Source organism: Mustelus asterias, chromosome 8 (genome assembly GCF_964213995.1).
Source record: "Mustelus asterias chromosome 8, sMusAst1.hap1.1, whole genome shotgun sequence".
NCBI lineage: Eukaryota > Metazoa > Chordata > Chondrichthyes > Carcharhiniformes > Triakidae > Mustelus > Mustelus asterias.
The window spans coordinates 41,500,995-41,523,735 of NC_135808.1; the positions used below are offsets into that span (position 1 = coordinate 41,500,995).

General features: G+C 45.0%; 1 protein-coding gene across 1 annotated transcript in view; it reads right to left on the bottom strand.

Annotated features, from left to right (window-relative positions):
• Positions 1–469: 469 nt before the first annotated feature.
• Positions 470–22,741, bottom strand: part of LOC144497116 (proteasome subunit beta type-8-like) — an 811,476-nt gene continuing 789,204 nt past the window's right edge. The window contains 6 exon segments of the mRNA XM_078217906.1: positions 470–664; positions 4,293–4,497; positions 9,892–9,934; positions 9,936–10,013; positions 10,216–10,327; positions 12,223–12,367. Of these exon segments, the coding sequence (XP_078074032.1) occupies positions 576–664; positions 4,293–4,497; positions 9,892–9,934; positions 9,936–10,013; positions 10,216–10,327; positions 12,223–12,364 (669 nt within the window). The 5' untranslated portion in view covers positions 12,365–12,367 and the 3' untranslated portion in view covers positions 470–575.

The window sequence follows — 22,741 nt, forward strand, 5'->3', positions numbered from 1 at the left end:
TCACCCGATGCATTATCTATTACTCATATATAGTCCAGTATTAGTACCTCTACGTCACTACTTTTATGATGTTCAGTGAGAGATAACTCCCCTGTCTTTAAGATGCAATTTTTAAAAAAAAATCATTCGGGGGACATGGGCGTCGCTGGCTGGCCAGCATTTATTGCCCATCCCTAGTTGCCCAAGGACGTTGAGAGTCAACCACATTGCTGTGGCTCTGGAGTCACATGTAGGCCAGACCCGGTAAGGACAGCAAATTTCCTTCCCTAAAGGACTTTTGTGAATGTTTTAATTCTAGTTGATATAAATAATGTGGACCAAAGGTTCTGGAGTGAGTAAACATGCACACTTTACCATCTTACTGTAAACTTTGAAAAGTGTAATTGAAAAATCAATGATGTTTACAGAAACATGATAATTATTTTAAATTTCATTTTCAGTGCACAAATAAGACAGCACTTTAGGAATCACAAACTGCAAATAATTTTCTCCTCCCCCCGATACAGTGGTGATATTTGGTACTATTCTGTTCCTGGTCTTGGTTTCAATCTGGCTGAAGACAAGTCTTCGACAGCTCATTTTGCCTCTGCAGCATACCTATGGTGCAGATCACCAACATCTTCCTGAGACACTTTGATCCACCCATTTTCCCTCATGTGGTACACTGTGAAACAAAACAAAATGCAGTTTACTTCTCATACCACAAAGGTGACAGATTTAATTCTTTCAACTTTAGTTTCTTGAAAAGGTCACAAACAGGAACTTGCGATGCAAAGTCAGAACTGGGGTAATTTCAGGCATTAATATTGGCGGAAGCATCAAGGCAAGAAGCACAGATTGAAGGTAATTGGCAAAAGAAGTATTATTAGCATGAGGAAAAATGATCTTCAAGCAGCTCATGGTTAGAATCTGGAATGAACGGCCTGAGAAAGTATTGAAGGCAGAGTTAAATGAGATATTCAAAAGAAAAATTATTATTATACATACAAGCATACCAATTAGGTGCAGAAGGCGGCCACTCGGCCCGTTGAATCAGCTCCGCCGTTCAATAAGACCATGGCTGATCTGATTATAACCTCAACCCCAATTACTGTCTAGCCCTGATAAATTTTCACCACCTTGTTAATCAAGAATCTGAAAATATTCTAAAACACTGCTTCCACTGCCTTTTGAGGAAGAGAGTTCCAGAGACTCACCAGCCTCAGAGAAAATAATTCTCCTCATCTCTGTCTTAAATGGGCGACCTCTTATTTTTAAACAGTGATCTCTGGTTTGAGATTCTCCCACAAGTAGGAACATCCTCTCCCCATCCCCGCTGTCAATATTCCTCAGCATATGAAAGGAAGTCCTGGCTGCTGCCAGTCAGTGTAAAATAACAGCGGGCCTGTCAAGTTGGCTACAATATGTTCCCCTGCAAAAGGGAATTTAGGCCCAGATGTGGTCTCACCAATGTCCTGCTCAACTTATATATAACCTCCCTTCTTTTGTAATTAATCCCCCTCTTAATAAATAATCTGAAAAGGAAAGATGTACAGAATTACAGGCAAAAGGCAGCAGAGTGACATCTTGGTGAATTTGGACCTTCAGAGAGCCAGCATGAGCATGATAGGCTGAAGGGCCTTCTTCTGTGCTGTAACCATTCTGTAATTCTATGAATGTACAACATAAAGGTGCAGAAAACAAAATTTCTGCAAAGGGTGACCAATAAGGGAAAAGTGGCTCTCTCGATGGAAAACCCTGATTTTAACCCACAGATATTTTAATGCAATTCCCCAAAGAGAAAACAATATTAAAGATATCTTCCAAATGAAACAGGGTATCTCAAAAATACAGGGAAACACTGGGGAAGGTGTACATCACTGGGCCTCAAGTTGGTGGTGACCAACTTCAGAAGGGGGCTCTGATGGCGGCACCTCCCCCCCTTTCTGCCCAGGATCTAACTGTTCTTTTCTGTGCTCCCCCACAGACATTCCTCCCACCAGTCTACAAGTTGAGGCTGGGTGGGAAATCCCCCATAAGTGGTCAGTAAATGGCCACACTGAAAGGCCTCAATGAAGGTAAGGGTGGGCTTCCCATCTGAGGCCTGGTTCCTTCCAGAGGGAATCCCATCACTTTAGTTTCACAAATCCATCCCCATCATCACCACTCAACTTCGGACACACTACCCACTTGCCATTTCCATGCTGGTGCAGGTTTTAAGGTTCCTTTTTACGTTAATGAACTTTCCATCCTCATATTGTCTCTTTGCCAGTCTTATTTTCCTCTTCACTTCTCCCTGTCAACTTCATTGTGTTTGGCTTGTTTCTAGCTTGAAGAATTCACCTGACCTGCATCACACACCCTTTATATTTTGTTTCATCATGTTCTCGTTTTCCTTCATCGTCCAAGGAGCCCTGGCTTTGGTTCCTCTGGTTTTCTGTCTTGTTGGGATGTACTGAGCCTGTACCTGAAGCATCTCTTCATTAAAGATCACCCATTGTTCCTTTACACATATTCCTGTTAAATTTGGTTCAATTTTTCCCTGGCTCGATCTGCTCAGATCCCATTGAAGTTCACCCTCTTCTGATGTAGAAGTTCGACTTTAGATTATTCCTTGTTCTAATCTAAACCTTGTAATATGATCATTCTGACCCAAGTGCTCTCTCAAAGATGCTTGGCCGACCTCATTCCCCAGCATCAGATCCACCAATGCTGCCCTCCTAATTGGAAGGAAGCTGTCCTGAATACATTTCATAAATTCTTCCCCCTCCTTTCCCTTTACTCGAACATTATCCCAATCCATATCTGGGTCATTAAAGTTCTCCATTATCACAACTCTATAGTTTTTTTTTATTTGTTCATGGGATGTGGTCGTCTCTGGCGTGGCCAGCATTTATTGCCCATCCCTGAGGACAATCAAGAGTCAACCACATTGCTGAGGGGCTGGAGTCACATGTAGGCCAGACCAGGTAAAGATGGCAGATTTCCTTCCCTAAAGGACATTACTGAACCAGATGAGCTTTTACAACAATCGACTATGGTTGCATGGTCATATCAGAGCTTTAATTTCAGATTTTTAATGAATTCAAATTTCACCACCTGCCATGGTGGGATTCGAACCCTCAGTTCTTTCACAGTTGATTTGCTCCTCTCTCTCTCATTATTTGGAGTCTAGCAGAATACGCTGAGAATATCCAGATTCTCTTTTTACTTTTCAAACCTAACCAAATGGATTCTGTTTCTCTGACTCTTACATTATGTTCTCTAATTAGCACCTCTCCTTTTCTCCTTCCCTAACTTCTCAGAACACATCAGCCAGGATTCTCTGGCTGTTCACGCTGGTGGGTTTCTCTGGTCCCACTGCAGTAAATGGAAATTTGGCTGCGCATCAAAGTCTCCATCCTCGCTTGAGCATTGGTGGAGCATGAACAGCCAGAAAGTTCAGGCCATCATAATCTTGTACATTAGCGGCACAGTGGTTAGCATTGCCACCCCACAGCACCAGGGTCCCAGGTTCAATTCTGGCCTCGGGTGACTGTCTGTGTGGAGTTTGCACTTTCTCCCCGTGTCTGTGTGGGTTTCCTCTGGATGCTCCGATTTCCTCCCACAATCCAAAGATGTGCAGGTTAGGTTGATTGGCCATGATAAATTGACCCTTGTGTCAAGGGATTAGCAGGGTAAATACGTGGGTTACGGAAATAGGGCCTGGGTGGGATTATAGTCAGTACAGACTCAATGGGCCAAATGGCCTCCTCCTGCACAGTAGGGATTCTATGATCCTCACCATTTTTTTAAGCCATATTTCTGCTTTTGCCACTATATCACATTCCCAGATCACTAGTTGTGTTTGCAACCTTATCCAGAGCGCAATTTGGGAGTTGGTGTACATGCTTCGTGATCCTGGGCAGGATTCCACCCCCCTACCCCACAGCAGAGGCAGCTCTCCCTCAGTCGCCAGCAATATCTTCCAGTCCCGCTGATGTTTTGCGTGGCTCGCCATAAAGGTCACCTTTGGCAGGACTGGAAGATCCCACAGGAAAGGCGGCCGGACAATTCCCTGTCTTTCTATACCTAATAATCCTTCTTAGTCTGCTCCCATCTAATATAAAACTACTTCCTTCTCTGGCACTGTCCAGCACTCTCACGTTGCGTGCCTAATTCCTTATTTGCATTTCTGAATGCTCGTGACCATCCCCTGCAATTTGGTTTTAACTTCCCCAACCAGATGAGTGAACCTCCTCCTGGCTGCACAATTCGATAGTTCCATTTAGGGCTCATAGTAGAGTGATATAGTTCAGAAATATTCTGCTCACTGTTAACTGTGCCTCCGGAATAAGCATCCCGGTGGGTAGCATGGTAAGTTGCACGCTGGGCCAGATTATATGCCTCCTTCACTGTCAGATCATATTTATATCCACTGTCCATAACACCATATGCATAACTGTAGCTTGATCCAGTGGAAAACATGTTACCAGACAGCCTTACTCCATTCTTATCCACATAGTAAAGGCCGGGGCCCTGTGAAACAAATGGAAAATACAAAGACCATCAAGAACGTTCAAATTGTTGTTTAGCCAATGACCCACTTAATCCTGGAATCAGCAGGTTGAGGCCAGCATTCCCATCGAGGACACATTTATTTGAAAATAAAGGTTTATATTTGTGAAGTTATACAACAGCTGGACAGGTCAATGAGAAAGTCAATGGAAATACAAACTAGGAGCAGAAGTAGGACATTTGGCCCCACGAGCCTGCTTGAGCATTCAATGCAATCATGGTTAATCTGACCAACCCGACATTGTCTACCACCGATAACTTTTCACCCCTTTGTTGATCAAGAATCTCTCTAGATCTGCCTTAAAAATATTCAAAGACGGTAACCGGAATACTCCCAAAAAAATTCAACTTCTCCCACACTCTGTGCACTGCAGAGGCCATGAGTGTGACTATCATTAAAAATTAGGGGTTGAGGCCTATTGATGCTGAAGAGGCTGAAATCAGCTCGCTGAGCGGGATACTGCTGTGCCGATCTGTCAGTGCCGATACACATGCGCAGTGGCCCTGCACTGATGGCCTCCAATCGCTGGCCAGCGCCGCAACGGTTTGATTGCTGGCCCCCTGACCATTTCCAGGCCCAGCCCCGACACCCCGCACCTCTTGGTCCAACAGGTACCCCCCCCTCACCCCTCGCCATCCCAACCCTCCGCCCCCCCGCAATTCCGACTGCCCCCCCCAACCCCCAAGAGGGCTAACTGCTTCCCCACAGCCTGCCCTCTTCGCTGGCCTTGCTCCTTCCCCACCGATCCCTATGCAGAGTGGCAGCGGGCCCCCCCACACCCACCAATCACCCCCCAGGCCCTGCCCCTAGGTCCCGCCCCCTTGGCACTGCCCAAAGTGCCTACTGGGCATTGGCACCTTGCCCTTGGGCCGTGCTAGGGGTCACAGGCTGGCACTGCCATGGTGCCAATGTCCAGGGGGCACCCCCCCCCCCCCCCCCCACTGCCCAACTCTCTTTGGGGCCCCCAATTTCCCCCCCATTTCACTCCAGTGGGGTTGGGCTGCTAGTTCCGCGTTAGTGGGGAGCTACTCTAATCTCCACTGGAGTGAACCACTCCTGGGGGTGGGGGGGAGAGAGAGAGAGAGAGAGGCTAGCGGGCATGGAGACTTTAGTCCCGGGCCTGCTAATCAAATTTAAAATATATTTTAATAAGTATTTAAATTACTTCCGTGCCTCCCCGCCGATTTACGGCGTGGAACTGATGCTGCCGGAAATCCGGTGCTGGGAGATACTTTTGGGCAGGAACGCAACGTGCGAATCCTGCGCATCGCCCACCGCGAGATTCTCCTGGCCCACTGTGCTAAAAGATTAGCGCAGCTGGATGGGAGAATCACAGCCTCTGGTCGGAATTCTCCAACCGTTCACCACTGCCAGTGAGGACGGAAAATGTGGTGCTCAGTCAAATCTCCATTTACTGCAGTGGGACTGGAGAATCCCACTGGTGTGAACGGTCGGAGAATCCTGTCCTCTGCTTCCATTGCCTTTTGAGGATGTGTTCCAGAGACTCATCACCCTCTGAAAGAAAACATTCCTCCTCATCTCTGTCTTAAATTGGTGACTCCTTATTTTCAAACAGTGACCCTTAGTTCAAGATTCTCTAACAAGAGGAAACATCCTTTCCACATCCACCCAATCAATACCCAAGGATCTTAAAGGTTTCAATCAAGTCGCCTCTTACTCTTCTAAACTCGAGTGGATACAAACCGAACCTGTCCAATCTTTCCTCATAAGACAACCTGCCCAATCCTAGTCTGGTAAATCTTCTCTGATCTGCTTCTAACACATTTATATCTTTTCTTAAATAAGTAAGGAGACCAGTACTGTACATCGTACTCAGATGTGGTCTCACCAATGATTTTCCCTTTGCGACTTCATGTTGATTTAAGTTGTAAACAGACATGTTGATATGGGGAAAGAGCGTGTGAGTATAATTAACCTACCAAAGAGCTGACACTGGCATGATCGTCCCCTTCTAATGATGTGGGAGTGAGAGGTGTAGGATCAATACCATGATCTGGAACAGACCCAGCTAATCCCACTCCCTTATGGGCACCCTGCCCTTTCAACACCTCTACGACAATGATGTGTGGGTTAACATGTCAGGAAAGGATTTTCTTTCTGAAAAAGAAGGCTGAGAGGTGACCTAATGAAGGTCTTTGAAATTCTGAAAGTTTTCATAAGAGTGAATAGAGAGAGTGTTTCCTCGTGTGGGATAGGGGCTATTATTTTAAGATAGTTCTCAAGAAATCCAAAGGGGAATTCAAAAGAAACCTCTTTACCCAGAGTGTGGGGAGAATATGGAACTCGCTACCACAGGGAGTGGTTGAAGTGAGTAGAGTCACTGTATTTAAGGGGAAGCTGAGTGAACACATAAGGACAAAGGGAATAGAAGCTGACAATGAAGATTTAGTTGAGCAAAGATGGGAGCAGGCTTGATTGGAGCATTGGAGCAGGGTTCTAAAAGAGATAGCTGAGGAAATCGTGGAGGCATTGGTGGTGATCTTTCAGGAATCACTGGAGGCAGGGAGGGTACCAGAGAACTGGAAAGTAGCAAATGTAACACCGCTGTTTAAGAAGGGAGGGAGGCAGCAGACGGGAAATTATAGGCCGGTTAGCCTGACTTCGGTCATTGGCAAGACTTTAGAGTCCATTATTAAAGATGAGTTCGCAGAGTACTTGGAAGTGCATAAGAAAGTAGGACTGAGTCAGCACGGCTTTGTCAAGGGGAGGTCATGTCTGACAAATCTGTTAGAGTTCTTTGAGGAGGTAACAAGGAAGTTAGATAAAGGAGAGCCAGTGGACATGATTTATTTAGATTTCCAGAAGGCTTTGACAAGGTGCCGCATCGGAGACTGTGCCCATGGTGTTCAGGGTAAGATCCTGGCATGGATAGAGGATTGGTTGACTGGCAGAAGGCAGAGAGTGGGGATAAAAGGGTCTTTCTCAGGATGGCAGCCAGTGACTAGTGGTGTGCCTCAGGGGTCAGTGCTGGGACCACAACTTTTCACAATATACATTAACGATTTGGAGAAAGAAACTGAAGGTACTGTTGCTAAATTTGCAGATGATACAAAGATATGTAGAGGGACAGGTAGTATTGAGGAAGCAGGAGGGCTGCAGAAGGACTTGGACAGGTTAGGAGAGTGGGCAAAGAAGTGGCAGATGGAATACAATGTGGAAAAGTGTGAGGTTTTGCACTTTGGAAGGAGGAATGGAGGCACAGACTATTTTCTAAATGGGAAAATGCTGAGGAAATCAGAAGCACAAAGGGACTTGGGAGTCCTTGTTCAAGATTCTCTTAAGGTTAACGTTCAGGTTCAGTCAGCAGTTAGGAAGGCAAATGTAGTGTTAGCATTCATGTCGAGAGGGCTAGAATACAAGAGCAGGGATGTACTTCTGAGGCTACATAAGACTCTGGTCAGACCTCATTTGGAGTACTGTGAGCAGTTTTGGATCCCATATCTAAGGAAGGATGTGCTGGCTTTGGAAAGGGTCCAGAGGAGATTCACACAAATGATCCCTGGAATGAAGAGCTTGTCGTATGAGGAACAGTTGAGGACTCTGGATCTGTACTCGTTGAAGCTTAGAAGGATGAGGGGGGATCTTATTGAAACTTACAGGATACTGTGAGGCCTGGATAGAGTGGACGTGGAGAGGATGTTTCCACTAGTAGGAAAAACTAGAACCAGAGGCACAACCTCAGGCTGAAGGGATGATCCTTTAAAACAGAGATGAGGAGGAATTTCTTCAGCCAAAGAGTGGTGAATCTGTGGAACTCTTTGCCGCAGAAGACTGTGGAGGCCAGATCATTGAGTGTCTTTAAGTCAGAGATAGATAGGTTCCTGATTAATAAGGGGGTCGGGGTTATGGAGAAAAAGCAGGAGAATGGGGATGAGAAAAAAAATCAGCCATGATTGAATGGTGGAGCAGACTCGATGGGTCAAGTGGCCTAATTCTGCTCCTCGGTCTTATGGTCTAGCAATACTAGCATGATTTTGTCAGGAAAATGGCCTGATGCTGGGCCAAGTATCCCATGTATTCCACGTACACAATTGCTGCCACTGTGCGCTATGCTGGAGGAGGGGGTGAAGATTTAAGGTGGTGGATAGGGTGACGACCAATCCCAGGGAGTGGGATTGATTGGATTTCCATTCTAAGTGCCAGCACAGGCACACTAGTGGCTGAATGGCCTGATTCATTGCTGACCCATTCTATGATTCATAATAAATTTGCTGTCACACTGTCCTCATTTGGACATCGATATTTCATGATCCCTGGTCTGCTTTGTGTCGTATCCTGACTTGCAAAAGCTCCATCAAGACCCATTCAGCATATTGCAGCCTCAGTCAACCACTCCAAGAGATACCTTATTATTCCCATTATTGTGGGAGATCCATCAGCAGAGACATTGATTTTTCCTTACGTATGAATCATTCCGCATTTCATTAATTTTCCATCCTATAGTTAATTGAATATTCTTCCAGATTAAAACCTCAATCTCCTGTAGATTAGTTTTGTTCTGAAGGTGAGGCGGGACTGGGGAACGAGGAATTCTCACTAATTTCAGTGATACTTGTGAAAGAATCACTATGGCACAGTGTGGAAGGTGGCCATTTGGCCCACTGTGCCAGTGCTGGCTCTGTGGTAAAGCTATCCCATTAATTCCACTCAGACGCCCTTTCTCCATGTTGACATGGTTATACCTCAATGTTTGTTTAGGATCTGAATCTACTTGAAATCTCAGAGGAAACCGCAGTCCATTTACTGTCACTTGCTACTGTACTGCATCACAAATATAAACCTTTGTCTCCAAATAATTGTATCCTCTACAGGAATGCTAGTCTGACAGATACTTCACCTGATCGAGAGCCCGTTTCAGGAGAAATTCCACCCTTCTATCCCAGATCATGGTACTAATCCCACACCCCTCTCTTCCACAACCCTCGCTCCATGCCCCTCTTTCTCACAGCCCTCACTCTCACACCACAATCTGCCAGTCCCTCATGCCCTGCCCCTCACTCTCACACCTCTCACTCCCATATGCTAAACTCACTGTGCCTCACTCCCATAGATCCTTCACTCCCTTTCCAGTCCTTTCCCTCAACCCATCCCCCTCAATTCCTCCCCTTACTCCTTCTCCCATCACTCCTACCCCTCACATTCCTCTCCCTCATTGCTTCCTCTCAATCCTTCCCACACACTCTCCAACTCCTCACTCCCTCCTCCTCACCTTCTCCCCATCACTCCTTACTCCCTCAAATCCTCCTCCTCATACCCTACCCGTCACACTCAATCTCCCCACTCCCTCCCCCTCAGTTCCTACCCCTCACTCCATCCCTCCCTCCCTCACTCACCTTCTCATCCCAGCCACAGACCATGGTTCCCATCGACAGTCCCATATTCTGAAACCATGTTTGCCAATAGTTTGGAGGCAGCTGAAACTGAAATACGTTTCTTATTGCGGAGTTTATAAATCCTATAAAAGATCACCATCAGAACATTACTGCCAAACACTGCAATGACATGTACCCATGACATTCATCTGATTCAATTACTGCACTGGAATACTTAATCGCGATCAAATAATTTGAACAGTTTAAACTCTCAGTATTGTTCCATGCATTTTACTCAGAGATTTCCCAAGAATTGAAAAGTTGATGTTCTATTGATTCAATTACCTGCATTGTTTGGCCAGCATTCTCTCCCAGTCCACACAGTCCGCAGCACTGCTAGACATCGTTCCCAGCAGATAGGGGTTAATCTCAATCACTTTCTTGAATGTCTGGGTGCCTAAAGAAACAGTACAATTACATCTTTTTTCATTCTTTAGGTGCCTTGAATTACTGTGTGTGTATGTATGTGTGTATAGGTAACTATATCTGTGTGCCCATACAATTGTTCACGTGTGTACATCTGTCTCCATACAAATCTGTGTGCATACATGGCTATGTGAAAGTACCTGTGCACATGTGTGTGTGCATACATATCTGTGTTCACATGTGTATTCACAGACATGTCAGTACATACATAGGCATATATATGTATGTTCTGCATGTACTCTGTGCATGCAAGACAACTTGTGAACAAGGGCATATCTGTGTGCATATATCAGCTTGTGTAGCTGTCTGTGGGCCTGCATGCCTGTGTGAGGCTAATTACTAGCTCTTTCAAAGATTAGTGCAGTCTTGATGGACTAAATGGCCTCAGTCTTTGCTGCATTATGCTGTAACTCTAACATTCTGTGTGTGAACATGTGACTGTTCATGTACATATCTGTGTCTATATCAATGTGTTAAATAAGTTAAGTGCCCATGGTGTTCAGGGTAAGATCCTACTGTCTAAAAAAACAGCCTTTCATGATCCTAAGTTGTGGATAGTTAACATTAATTGGTGTGTTTCTTTAATTTAAAAGTGAAAGCTTTCTTTCAATATATTGTAAATCATTTCCTTATTAGAAAATATTTTAAAATACATCAAGTTTTACATTTTCTTGGTTAGCTCCCATTAAAAAATAACCAATGACTGAAACAGTTTGCAAAATCTAGTTTATATTAACAGCAATGAGCCTCAACTCTTTACAATTTATTTAAATGATTTGGATGAAAGGACGGTTGCTAAATTTGCTGACGACACAAATATAGGAGGGAAAGTAAGATGTGAAGAGGATGAAGATAGGTAAAGTGATCTGGCAAATTATTATAGAAATGGCTGGGCATTTACTCTATAATGATCCTCCTCTGGTGAGCCAAGATGCATAGGATTGAAGTGAAGGATGTATCTGTGGCAGTTATGGATTATTGCCTGAAAGGAGTGGTCTTGGCAGGAGTTGATTGTTTGATGTTCTGAAGGCAGATAGACCTATTTTCCCATTCCACATTAATGCACTTTATCTTCACGGCACGGTAGCGCAGTGGTTAGCACTGCTGCTTCACAGCTCCAGGGTCCCGGGTTCGATTCCCGGCTCGGGTCACTGTCTGTGTGGAGTTTGCACATTCTCCTCGTGTCTGCGTGGGTTTCCTCCGGGTGCTCCGGTTTCCTTCCACAGTCCAAAGATGTGTGGGTTAGGTTGATTGGCCAGGTTAAAAATTGCCCCTTAGAATCCTAAGATGCGTAGATTAGCGGGTAAATATGTGGGGGTAGGGCCTGGGTGGGATTGTGGTCGGTGCAGACTCAATGGGCCGAATGGCCTCCTTCTGCACTGTAGGCTTTCTATGATCTTTCTATGATCTTAATGCCTTTATTTAAGTCTAAGACACTAGTTTTAGACCCACATTTATCACCTTCAAACTGAATGTGAAATTCCATCATATTATGATCCCTCATGCCTTGAGAATCCTTTACCGTGAAGTCACTTAAAAATCCTGTCTCAAAACATATTACCAGTTCCAAAATAGCCTTTCCTCTGACCAGGTAAGAATGTATTGCTTTAAAAAGCTGACCAAAAAATACTCTGAATAGTCCATTGTTCCCAATTTGTGAACTAGATAGTATTGACATCGATCAACTCCAAAGGGAAATACTGCTCTTAAGAAAATGTTGGAGAAAATTAGCCCATGAATCATGACTGAAAACATGTTCTTAATCCAGCTAATGTGCTCACATTCTGGAGGGGGAATTGATGCCATGATGCTCAGACTTGGTGGAGAGAGTGCTACCATGGAGCTATGGTACATTTAACTACTTACTGATGTAGGAGCCCGCAGCTGCCCTGGAATCCACAGCGACCATAACCCCATGTTGAAACTTAAAAGCCAGAGTGGTTGTTCCATGATGCAATTTGATTTGAACTTCTTCATCACCATCAACGTCAGGTTTAAGAAATTTCATTGGCTGTGAAAATATTGACATTGTAGAAACACTTGGGATTCTGGTGAGAAAGTTTAAATGGCTGAATTTCTTTTTGGCTATTTCATCTAAAATTGGCCAAACAATGCAAAAGATTGCAGAATTTCAACAATTTCAAACATTAGCCCAATGCTAATCGAGCTCCTGTAAACTTTTGGGCTGGTTTAAAGCATTAGCCAAAAGATGGCCTCACCCATGAAACTGGCCACACTTCCCTTCCACGGCGAATCCATCATCCTAACCTGTTGCTCACGATATCAGTTTGTGGACCTTCAGGGGGGCTGCACACATTTATTTAGGCACAAAGACACTATATTCTTAAGATTTTAAAAGATAGCAATGAATTTTCTTCTTGAGAAACAAACTGGCAGACAATTCAGTGTAGCTTCAAAAAATAATTTTTAGTGTTTGGAAGTTTGTTTCCAGGCTATGGAGCTGACAACTTAATTAAATATGCTTATTGTTGTGATATAGCCAGTTTTAAACGCTCTCTCACATTTAGTTCTGTTTCTTTCTCACACTCACAGCCCTGTCTTTCTCTCCCTCTGTCCGTCTTTCACACACACAGGATTCTCACGTGCACACAATCCTGTCTCTCTCTCTCTCTCTCCCTCCCACTCACATTTCCCTCTCAGACACACAGTCCTGGAAAATCATATTCGGTCAGTGAAATGTGGACTAAATAGCGAGAAGAGGGGAGGGTTAATGGGAGAGGAGCTTTTGTACTTTGCTATTTTGTATTTCTGTCCAAGCTGATTCTACATTTGATCTTCAGACAAGATAATTTTTCTCTACTGTGCTGATATGCTATGCTTCATTAACAGAACTACCTCACCAACCTTCCTACCTAAAATGTCGAAGCCCATAAACAGTTCCCATCCTTGGTTGCCTTTCAACCACATTTCTATAATTGATGACATATACTCATTTATTTATAATTATACCATCAATTCATGCATCCTGTTACAAATTTTGAGCATTCAGAAAAAGGGCCTTTAATTCTATTTTTTTAACCATTTTTCCCATCCTCACATTTTCTGCTGAATGCAAAGAAAATAATAGAATGCAGTATATAGGCCCTCGAACAGAAGCTACACAATAAGACGCAGTATAGTTGATGGGTGCTTGTAAGAATATTGTGGGTGATTTTCATCTTCATATAGATTGGGCAAATTAAATTGGCAAACTGAGGAGGATGAGTTCACAGAATATTTTATTTTGGAGTTACTGAAAACAATACATTCTGTAACTAGTCAGGGGGAAGGCTATTTTAGAACTGGTAATATGGTTTGAGACAGGATTAATAAGTGGGCTCAGTAAAGGATTCTCACATACACAGTCCTGTCTCTCTCTCCCTCCCTCCCACTCACATTTCCCTCTCAGACACACAGTCCCGTCTCTCTCTGTCATGTTTCTCTCTCACAGTCCTCTCTCCGTCTCATTCGCATTTCTCTCTCAGACACAGTCCTATCTCTCTCACACACACACATTTCTCTCTCAGACACAGACCACTCTCTCACGTTTCTTTCTGAGACATAGTCCTGTCTCTCTCTCTGTCACACACACTGTCTGTCTCTCATAGACTTTGTTACCATGTTTGTCTGGCGCTGATTCCCTTGTTTTTTCTGGCTTACAGTTTTATTCAGAGAGCGAGTGTGATGCCGAACACAGCAGAACCCATTCAGCCATTGTCAGAGTCAAACTCCAGTTACTCACATCCAGACCCAGCAGCACGGATAATTCCCCAATCCTGACACCGAAAGTAATGTCATGTCCTTTATCCAGAAACTGTTTCCCTTCCCCGAAAGGGAATTCATCCTGATTCCAGTCCTGAAACCTGCAAACATCAACCAGCCATGTCCAGAGAGGGAGAGACAGACCTTCCTCACCAAACCTGGAAAATCAAGAAAATCAGATAAACCGAAACTCAACATTAACCCAGACGGGGAGGCGGGGGTAATGAGGGGACTTCACACTGGGACTGGGGAATGAGGGGACTTCACACTGGGACTGGGGAATGAGGGGACTTCACACTGGGACTGGGGAATGAGGGGACTTCACACTTGGGACTGGGGAATGAGGGGACTTCACACTGGGGACTGGAGAATGAGGGGACTTCACACTGGGACTGGGGAATGAGGGGACTTCACACTGGGGACTGGGGAATGAGGGGACTTCACACTGGGACTGGGGAATGAGGGGACTTCACACTGGGACTGGAGAATGAGGGGACTTCACACTGGGACTGGGGAATGAGGGGACTTCACACTGGGACTGGGGAATGAGGGGACTTCACACTGGGACTGGGGAATGAGGAGACTTCACACTGGGACCGGGGAATGAGGGGACTTCACACTGGGGACTGGGGAATGAGGGGACTTCACACTGGGACCGGGGAATGAGGGGACTTCACACTGGGACTGGGGAATGTGGGGACTTCACACTGGGACTGGGGAATGAGGGGACTTCACACTGGGACTGGGGAATGAGGGGACTTCACACTGGGACTGGGGAATGAGGGGACCTCACACTGGGACCGGGAATGAGGGGACTTCACACTGGGGACTGGGGAATGAGGGGACTTCACACTGGGACTGGGGAATGAGGGGACTTCACACTGGGACTGGAGAATGAGGGGACTTCACACTGGGACTGGGGAATGAGGGGACTTCACACTGGGACTGGGGAATGAGGGGACTTCACACTGGGGACTGTGGAATGAGGGGACTTCACACTGGGACTGGGGAATGTGGGGACTTCACACTGGGACTGGGGAATGAGGGGACTTCACACTGGGACTGGGGAATGAGGGGACTTCACACTGGGACTGGGGAATGAGGGGACCTCACACTGGGACCGGGAATGAGGGGACTTCACACTGGGGACTGGGGAATGAGGGGACTTCACACTGGGACTGGAGAATGAGGGGACTTCACACTGGGACTGGGGAATGAGGGGACTTCACACTGGGACCAGGGAATGAGGGGAGTTCACACTGGGGAATGAGGGGACTTCACACTGGGACCGGGGAATGAGGGGACTTCACACTGGGACTGGGGAATGAGGGGACTTCACACTGGGACTGGGGAATGAGGGGACTTCACACTGGGGACTGGGGAATGAGGGGACTTCACACTGGGACCGGGGAATGAGGGGACTTCACACTGGGACCGGGAATGAGGGGACTTCACACTGGGACCGGGGAATGAGGGGACTTCACACTGGGGAATGAGGGGACTTCACACTGGGACTGGGGAATGAGGGGACTTCACACTGAGACTGGGGAATGAGGGGATCTACTTTTTGACAGGACTATCTCTCCTGGTTGGTGTCTCATATTCTATTATTGAGGCCATCTAAAACTCTGTTGCCCTTGCCTTGTCACACGAAGTCCCCTTCACTTGTGAGCTCTTAAAGAGTACCTATATTAAAATTCTCCTCCTTGTTCTGATTTTATACCAGTTCGACTAAGCCCAGTGGTGACCAAGTTCCAGTGTTTCTTTCTAACTGAATTCTCTGTCCAAAGGGGCAGGTCCGGTCCACAGTCCTCTGCTATAGTTAGTAAAAAGAGGCTGTTCCCAAATCGAACCCAGTCAGAATAGGGATCAAATCCCAGGATCGTGTTATGAACACACCTTCCTTGGCCATGAAGTTATCTCCAATTACAACGGGATCTTGATCAATTGGGCCAGTGGGCTGACGAATGGTAAATGGAGTTTAATTTAGACAAATGCGAGGTGATGCATTTTGGTAGATTGAACCAGGGTAGGACTTACTCAGTTAATGGTAGGGATTTGGGGAGAGTTACAGAACAAAGAGATCTAGGGGTACATGTTCATAGCTCCACAGGTGGACAGAGTGGTGAAGAAGGCATTCGGCATGCTTGGCTTCATTGATCAGAACATTGAATACAGGAGATGGGACATCTTGTTAAAGTTGTACAAGACGTTGTAAGGCCACACTTGGAATACTGTGTGCAATTCTGGTCACCCTATTATAGAAAGGATATTATTAAACTGGAAAGAGTGCAGAAAAGATTTACTAGGATGCTACCGGGACTTGATGGATTGAGTTATAAGGAGAGGCTGAATAGACTGGGACTTTTTTCTCTGGAGCGTAGGAGGCTGAGGGGTGACCTTATAGAGGTCTATAAAATAATGAGGGGCATAGACAAGGTAGATAGTCAATATCTTTTCCCAAAGGTAGGGGAGTCTAAAATTAGAGGGCATAGGTTTAAGGTGAGAGGGGAGAGATACAAAAGTGTCCAGAGGGGCAGTTTTTTCACAGAGGGCGGTGAGTGTCTGGAACAAGCTGCCAGAGGTAGTAGTAGAGGCGAGTACAATTTTATCTTTTAAAAAGCATTTAGATAGTTACATGGGTACGATGGGTATAGAGGGATATGGGCCAAATGCGGGCAATTGGGATTAGCTTAGGGGTTTTAATAAAAAGGGCGGCATGGACAAGTTGGGCCGAAGGGCCTGTTTCTCTATGAACCTCTGCGGGCTACCTTTAGCTTTCCGTTCACTGCATGTCCAATAGGAGACTCCAGCATTTTAAAGGATCCAATTTCAATCCAGGCCTTTTGCTAATAGATGCCAATAAACAACTACACAATTTTATCAAATGGATAGAATTTCGGATTACAATGCTCCGCTAGTTTCCATTTCATTTGATGCACTGAAGCGGCCTCTACTCTGACCTTCAATCTCAGCAATCCAACCCTGAAACCTGATTGGGACTCTTGAAATGAGATCTCCACATCTCCTGTACATTTCCTATTGTAAGAGTTTTAACAACACCAGGTTAAAGTTTATTTGGTAAATAAACCTGTTGGACTTTAACCTGGTGTTGTTAAAACTCTTACTGTATTTACCCCAGTCCAACGCCGGCATCTCCACATCATTTCCTATTGCACAGACAGTGTTTCAATCAAAAGCAGAACATAACCTGCACAGAGAGAATTTACCCAGATACTGATGATGTAATGAACACTGAGTTCTCATTGGGTCTTAGTAATTTTAAATCCATTCAAAAGTCATTGCTGGATGTTAGACGCTTACATTAATCACTATAGCAGTTTTTGATCGATGAGTATTTCTAGTGTTTTTTTCCCCTTGAAAGACTGGGATATGTTATCCACTGGGTTCAGGGACCTGCACATTCCAGGTGAGACTATAGAATAGCCATAGCTGGAATAGATTTAATCAGACTAATCATAGAATCAGGGCAGAAGGAGGGCCACCTGGCCCATCGATTCCACACTGATCCCTCAGAAGAGCAGTCCACCCCATCCCTGCAACCCCATGCATCCACCATGGTCAGTCTACTCAACCCACATTTTTGGAGCATGGGAGGAGATCAGAGCATCTGGAGGAAACCCAGGCAGGTAATGTGCAAACTTCACACAGTCACCCAAGCTTGCAATTGCACCCGGGTTCCTGGTGCTGTGAGGCACCTATACTAACCACTGTGCCTCTGTGCAGAGGAATTCTCCACTGTTGTGGATGAACTGTTATCACAAGTTGTGAAATTAGTGTGGCAGTGTGGCCTCTTTAAGATTGTGTTCCGTGAGGGCCACATGATCGTCTTGGACCCTATAGAGTGTCAAGGCGGAAAGTCGAGCCAATCAAGTGCAAGGGCTTATGTCCTAAATTGGGGACAGTCATCAGTTGAAGTCAGGGAGGAGCGGTGAATAGTTGCATATTGTTCCTGTCAGATTTTTGTTTGTAAATAACAATTTATCGTTGGAAATAACCCCTTTTATACTTTGAGCCACAATCACTGAGGAAAAACCGCCGATAGTTGTTGGGGATCACAATGTGCAGCTAGAGGGGAAGGAGAGTGAACTTCAAAACTACAAAGAAGCAAGATACGTACGCACATTAAGATGTCTTTAATTGGAAAGATTAACCCAGAGGTGGAAAACTTGGGACAGTATACTGAAAGGCTGGGTTACTTCCTCATAGCTAATACAATCACAACAGGAAAAGTGAAAAGTTATAATGCTCAAATTCTGTGGCTCACAAACTTACAGCTTGGTGAAAAGTCTAACATCACTGGAACTTCGGACACAAAGGGTGGAATTTGTCCATCCCGCCAACCATGGGAATCGTAGCAGGCAGGACAGGACCATGCAAAGGTCCGTTGACCTTGGGCAGGATTTTCCATTCTTGGGGCGAGCGTGACCGGAAAATCCCGCCCAAAGTCTTTTAATCAGATCGTTGAATTGGTCAAAAATCACTTTAACCCCCAACCCTCAATCATTATGTTGAGGTATAAATTTAATTCAGCATTCCATGAGCCAGGGAGACAGTCTCAGGCTTGTGGGTGGAGAAAGAATGGCTACAACAATGATTTAACAACAATAATGGCAATAGTGGCTTTAAACTGGCTATTCTGGCTGAGAGCTAAGCATGCTAGGATTTTTGGTCAACTTAGGTTAAAACCAGGTGCAGGTTATAAAGAGGCTTTGGCCTGGGAGCTGTGATCTGAAGCTTCCCAGATAAGGGAAGTTGTTTACATTGACCTAGACATTACATCGCTGATTTCTATGGCTGTTATGTGTATGGAGTATGCAGTTTGAACTAAGCGTAATGGCATCGTTCAAAAGTAATTTCACTGGATGTTAGAGTCATGTGATCAGTTTCTGATCAATTAATTGGCTGGATGACGGAGAATCTTCTGGAAGCAAGTGGAGAATTGTGGATAAATAGACATACGAGTCCTTTGTTTGGCAGCAATAACTCGAAGAGACCAACCATTGCAAGAAGACCTCTACCCTGAATGATGCTTCAGAGAACAAGAAGATAGATTCTACATCAAGGATATTTCTTGACCAAGATTTTCCTAAACTTGGTCGTATCTATTTTCATTGAAATAGTTAAAGTTAATATTTAGTTAAAGTTGATGTTCAGTAAGAGTTAAAGTGCAGTTTAAGAGTTAATAAGTTGCAACTGTTTATGTTTGAGTTGGTACTAGAAGTATTAAATAAAGAAATATTTGAATTACTGCCTTTGTTTGTCTCATTAAACTGGAATGCTTGGAAGGTGTGTAAATTAAAAGCTGTATAACAGGCTTCATGACCAGATTGAGAGGGTTATCAGAGCACTGAGTTTGGCCCATCTTTAGGAGAAATGTTAAGAGGCAGTTTTGTCTGTGGTATAAGTACCTAATCATATAGAAGTTACTGACTGAGACCAAAGTCTCTTTAGGAAAAGCTGTGGAGGTTGCCCAGGAGACTGAATGCGCTGAGCAGTGTATAAGTGTTACAAGGCGTGCCCAATGAGGTAAGGCATTTGTGGTGGTAAACAATTGCTGTGAAGAACAGTCCGAGTGCAGCAGAGCCCGAGACGGGGAGTACAGCAATGAGGGGGAAGATTGTTTTCAATGTGGAGGACAACACTCCCAAAAAACCTGCTGATGCAGAAATTATGTGTGTTACAGATGCAATAGCAAGGATCATTTACAAGTATGGTGCAGAGTGAAGCAGTTAGAACAGAACGTGTAAAAGCTAAAACCCCACAATGGTTAGTTAACTCCTTTTTTAAAAAAACTGGATGAGGAGCCTGACAAGGGACCCGAGTGGTTTACCCTAAACCAGCTCCAACTAAATAGTGCCCCCTATAGAGACTCTTAAAATGGGAGTTGACAAAGGAGCCGTGGCCACGGTCATAGGAGAGCAGGCATTTTGTTACCTTCAAAGAGGCCTCCAAACATTGAGCGAGTCAGAAGCCGCTTGTCCACATATACAGGAGAGACATTGAAGACCACAGGGTAAGCAACAGTCGGCATGTCCTACAAAAACCAAACAGCACAGCTACCTGTCCTGGTAATTGAAGATCACAGACCTTGCCTAATAGGCTGTGATTGGCACAAGCAAATGAAATTAATTTAGGTGGAAACATTAAACCTATGGGTTGGAGGTTTTCAGGAGCTGCTGTATAAATATTCTAACGTTTTCCAAAATGAGCTAGGACATATAACAGGAGCTAAAGCAAAAATTTATCTCAATCCTGATGCAATGCCTAAATATTTTTGGGTCTTCCCAATGCCTAATGCACTTTACCATAAGGTTGAAATTGAGCTTGGAAGATTCAGGTGTTATAAAGCCTGTTCAGTTCCCTGAAGTCCCTATCATCAAGTCAGATCGTACTGTAAGAATTTGTGGGGATTATAAACTAACAGTCAATCGAGGAGCTCAGACAGACAGATATCCTATTCCTAGAATCGAGGATCTCTACGCCAAACTAGCCAGTGGTTTAAAATACACAAAATTAGACATCAGTCATGCCTACTAGCAGCTGGAGTTGGATGAAGACTCAGAGGTTAGCTACGATCAGCACTCACAAGGGTTTATACCAGCTTACATATTTACCTTTTGGAGTCTCATCGGGCTGTGTCACTTTCCAGCCTATAGTGGAAAGTTTATTCCAGGGCATTCCCAACATAATGGTTTATCTGGATGGCGTTCTAATTACAGAAACCTTACCTGAGGAACATGATCAAAATTGGAAGAGAAGATTTAAAGGAGCAGGCATCTGGTTGAAATGAGAAAAATGCACTTTCCAGGCAGATGAAGTTACATATTTGGGTTTTAGGGTAAGACACTAAAGATTTACATCCTTTGGAAGATAAAGTTAAAGCCATTAACGAAGAACCATGACCAAAAAACATAACAGAGTTAATGTTATCTGTAGGATTTGTTTTCACAAAATGTGTCTACCACTTTATCCCCACTCCACCAGCTGCTAAAGAAACTTCAACGTTGGAGGTGGGGAGAAGAACAACAAGTAACATTTACAGAAAGGAAGCAGGCTCTGCAGTTGTCAACATTGTTGATGCACTTTGATTGAGCCAAGCCTTTGGGAGTTCCCTGCGATGAATCACCATCGTAGGGAGTGGGAACAGTTTTGTTCCACAGGATGCCTGATGGAGTGGAAGGGCCAATTGCCTTTGCATCAAGAACATTATCAGGTGCAGGGAAAAAGTATTTCCAGGTAGATAAAGAAAGCTTTGCAGTCATTTATGCAGTGAAAACATTTCATCAGTTTATTTACAGACAACATTTCACTGTGGTATCAGATCACAAGCTGTTGTTAGGTTTATTCAGAGAGGGTAAACCACTGCCACCAATGCCTCTGCAGGGGTTCAGAGGTAGACTCTCTTGTTGGCAGCAGACAGTTACACTTTCCAGTATTACTCAGGTACACAAATATCAAATGCAGACGCATTCAGCTGGTTGCCCTTGCCGCAGACAACTATCATCACCTCCGTTTCCACAGGAGATAGTGCGAGCACTGCACTTGATAGAGACTTTGTCAGTATCAGCGAAATGAATAAAAACTAGGACCAAAATAGATCCAGTGTTATCAAAAGGTAAGAAGATGGAATGCAAGGTTATAATAAGTCAGAGCTACTTAAACCTTACCAGCAGAGAAGAACAGAGATAAGGGCCGTGATTTTCCCAAAAGTGTTGAACAAGTGGGGGAACTGTTCTAAATCTCGACTGTTTTCTCAGTTCAGCTTCTCACCCGAATCTCCGCACTCTGTGCACTGCAGGGGTCCCAGTCGTGAATATTATTAAAAGCTCAGGGGGCAGGGCCTATTCACACCAAAGAGCCTGAAATCGGTGGGTTGAGTGGGAACCTGCGTATGCGCATGTCAATGGGAGATCGCGGAAAAGACCTCCCAGCATCTAGATCACTGCCCTTCAACCCCCACAGACATCGCTGGCCTCATCACTGCCCACCACAACCCCCCCACACACATCACTGGCCCCTACAACCCCTCAACAGAGACATCGCTAGCCTCATCACTGGCCCCCACAACCCTCCTACAGAGACATCGCTGGCCTCATCGCTGCTCTCCCTTTCCCTCCCCTTCCCATCTCCCCCCATGTACAGACATGGCTGTCCGCTCACCCCATGCCCCCATGGATCCGGATAATGTGGGTACACAATCCCTCCATCCCTTGAACATACTGTCCTCACTGCTGCCCTGTAGAGAACTAGCATAGTGCTGACATGCACAACCCCAGCTTGTGGTCATTTTGTCTCTTCAATGGGAGCCCTGAGTATTGCACCCCCCCTGGACACAGCGGCCTATTGAATGGCAGCCAATCAGCACCCCGAGGGATGAATGACACTCAACTGAATACAACCTTCAAAATCTCTCACAAGTGTTTGTTGCCGACGGGCCCTTGACTGGCCGCACTCGCTGCACCTGCACTCCCCTAATAAGCCAGAGCTGTGTATAAGCTGCAGGAATGGACACACAGCCACAAAGATGTCTGCGAGGAAACCTGCTCCCAGATTTTCAGAGGCCAACAGGAGCACCTGCTAGATGCTGTGGAGGAGAGTC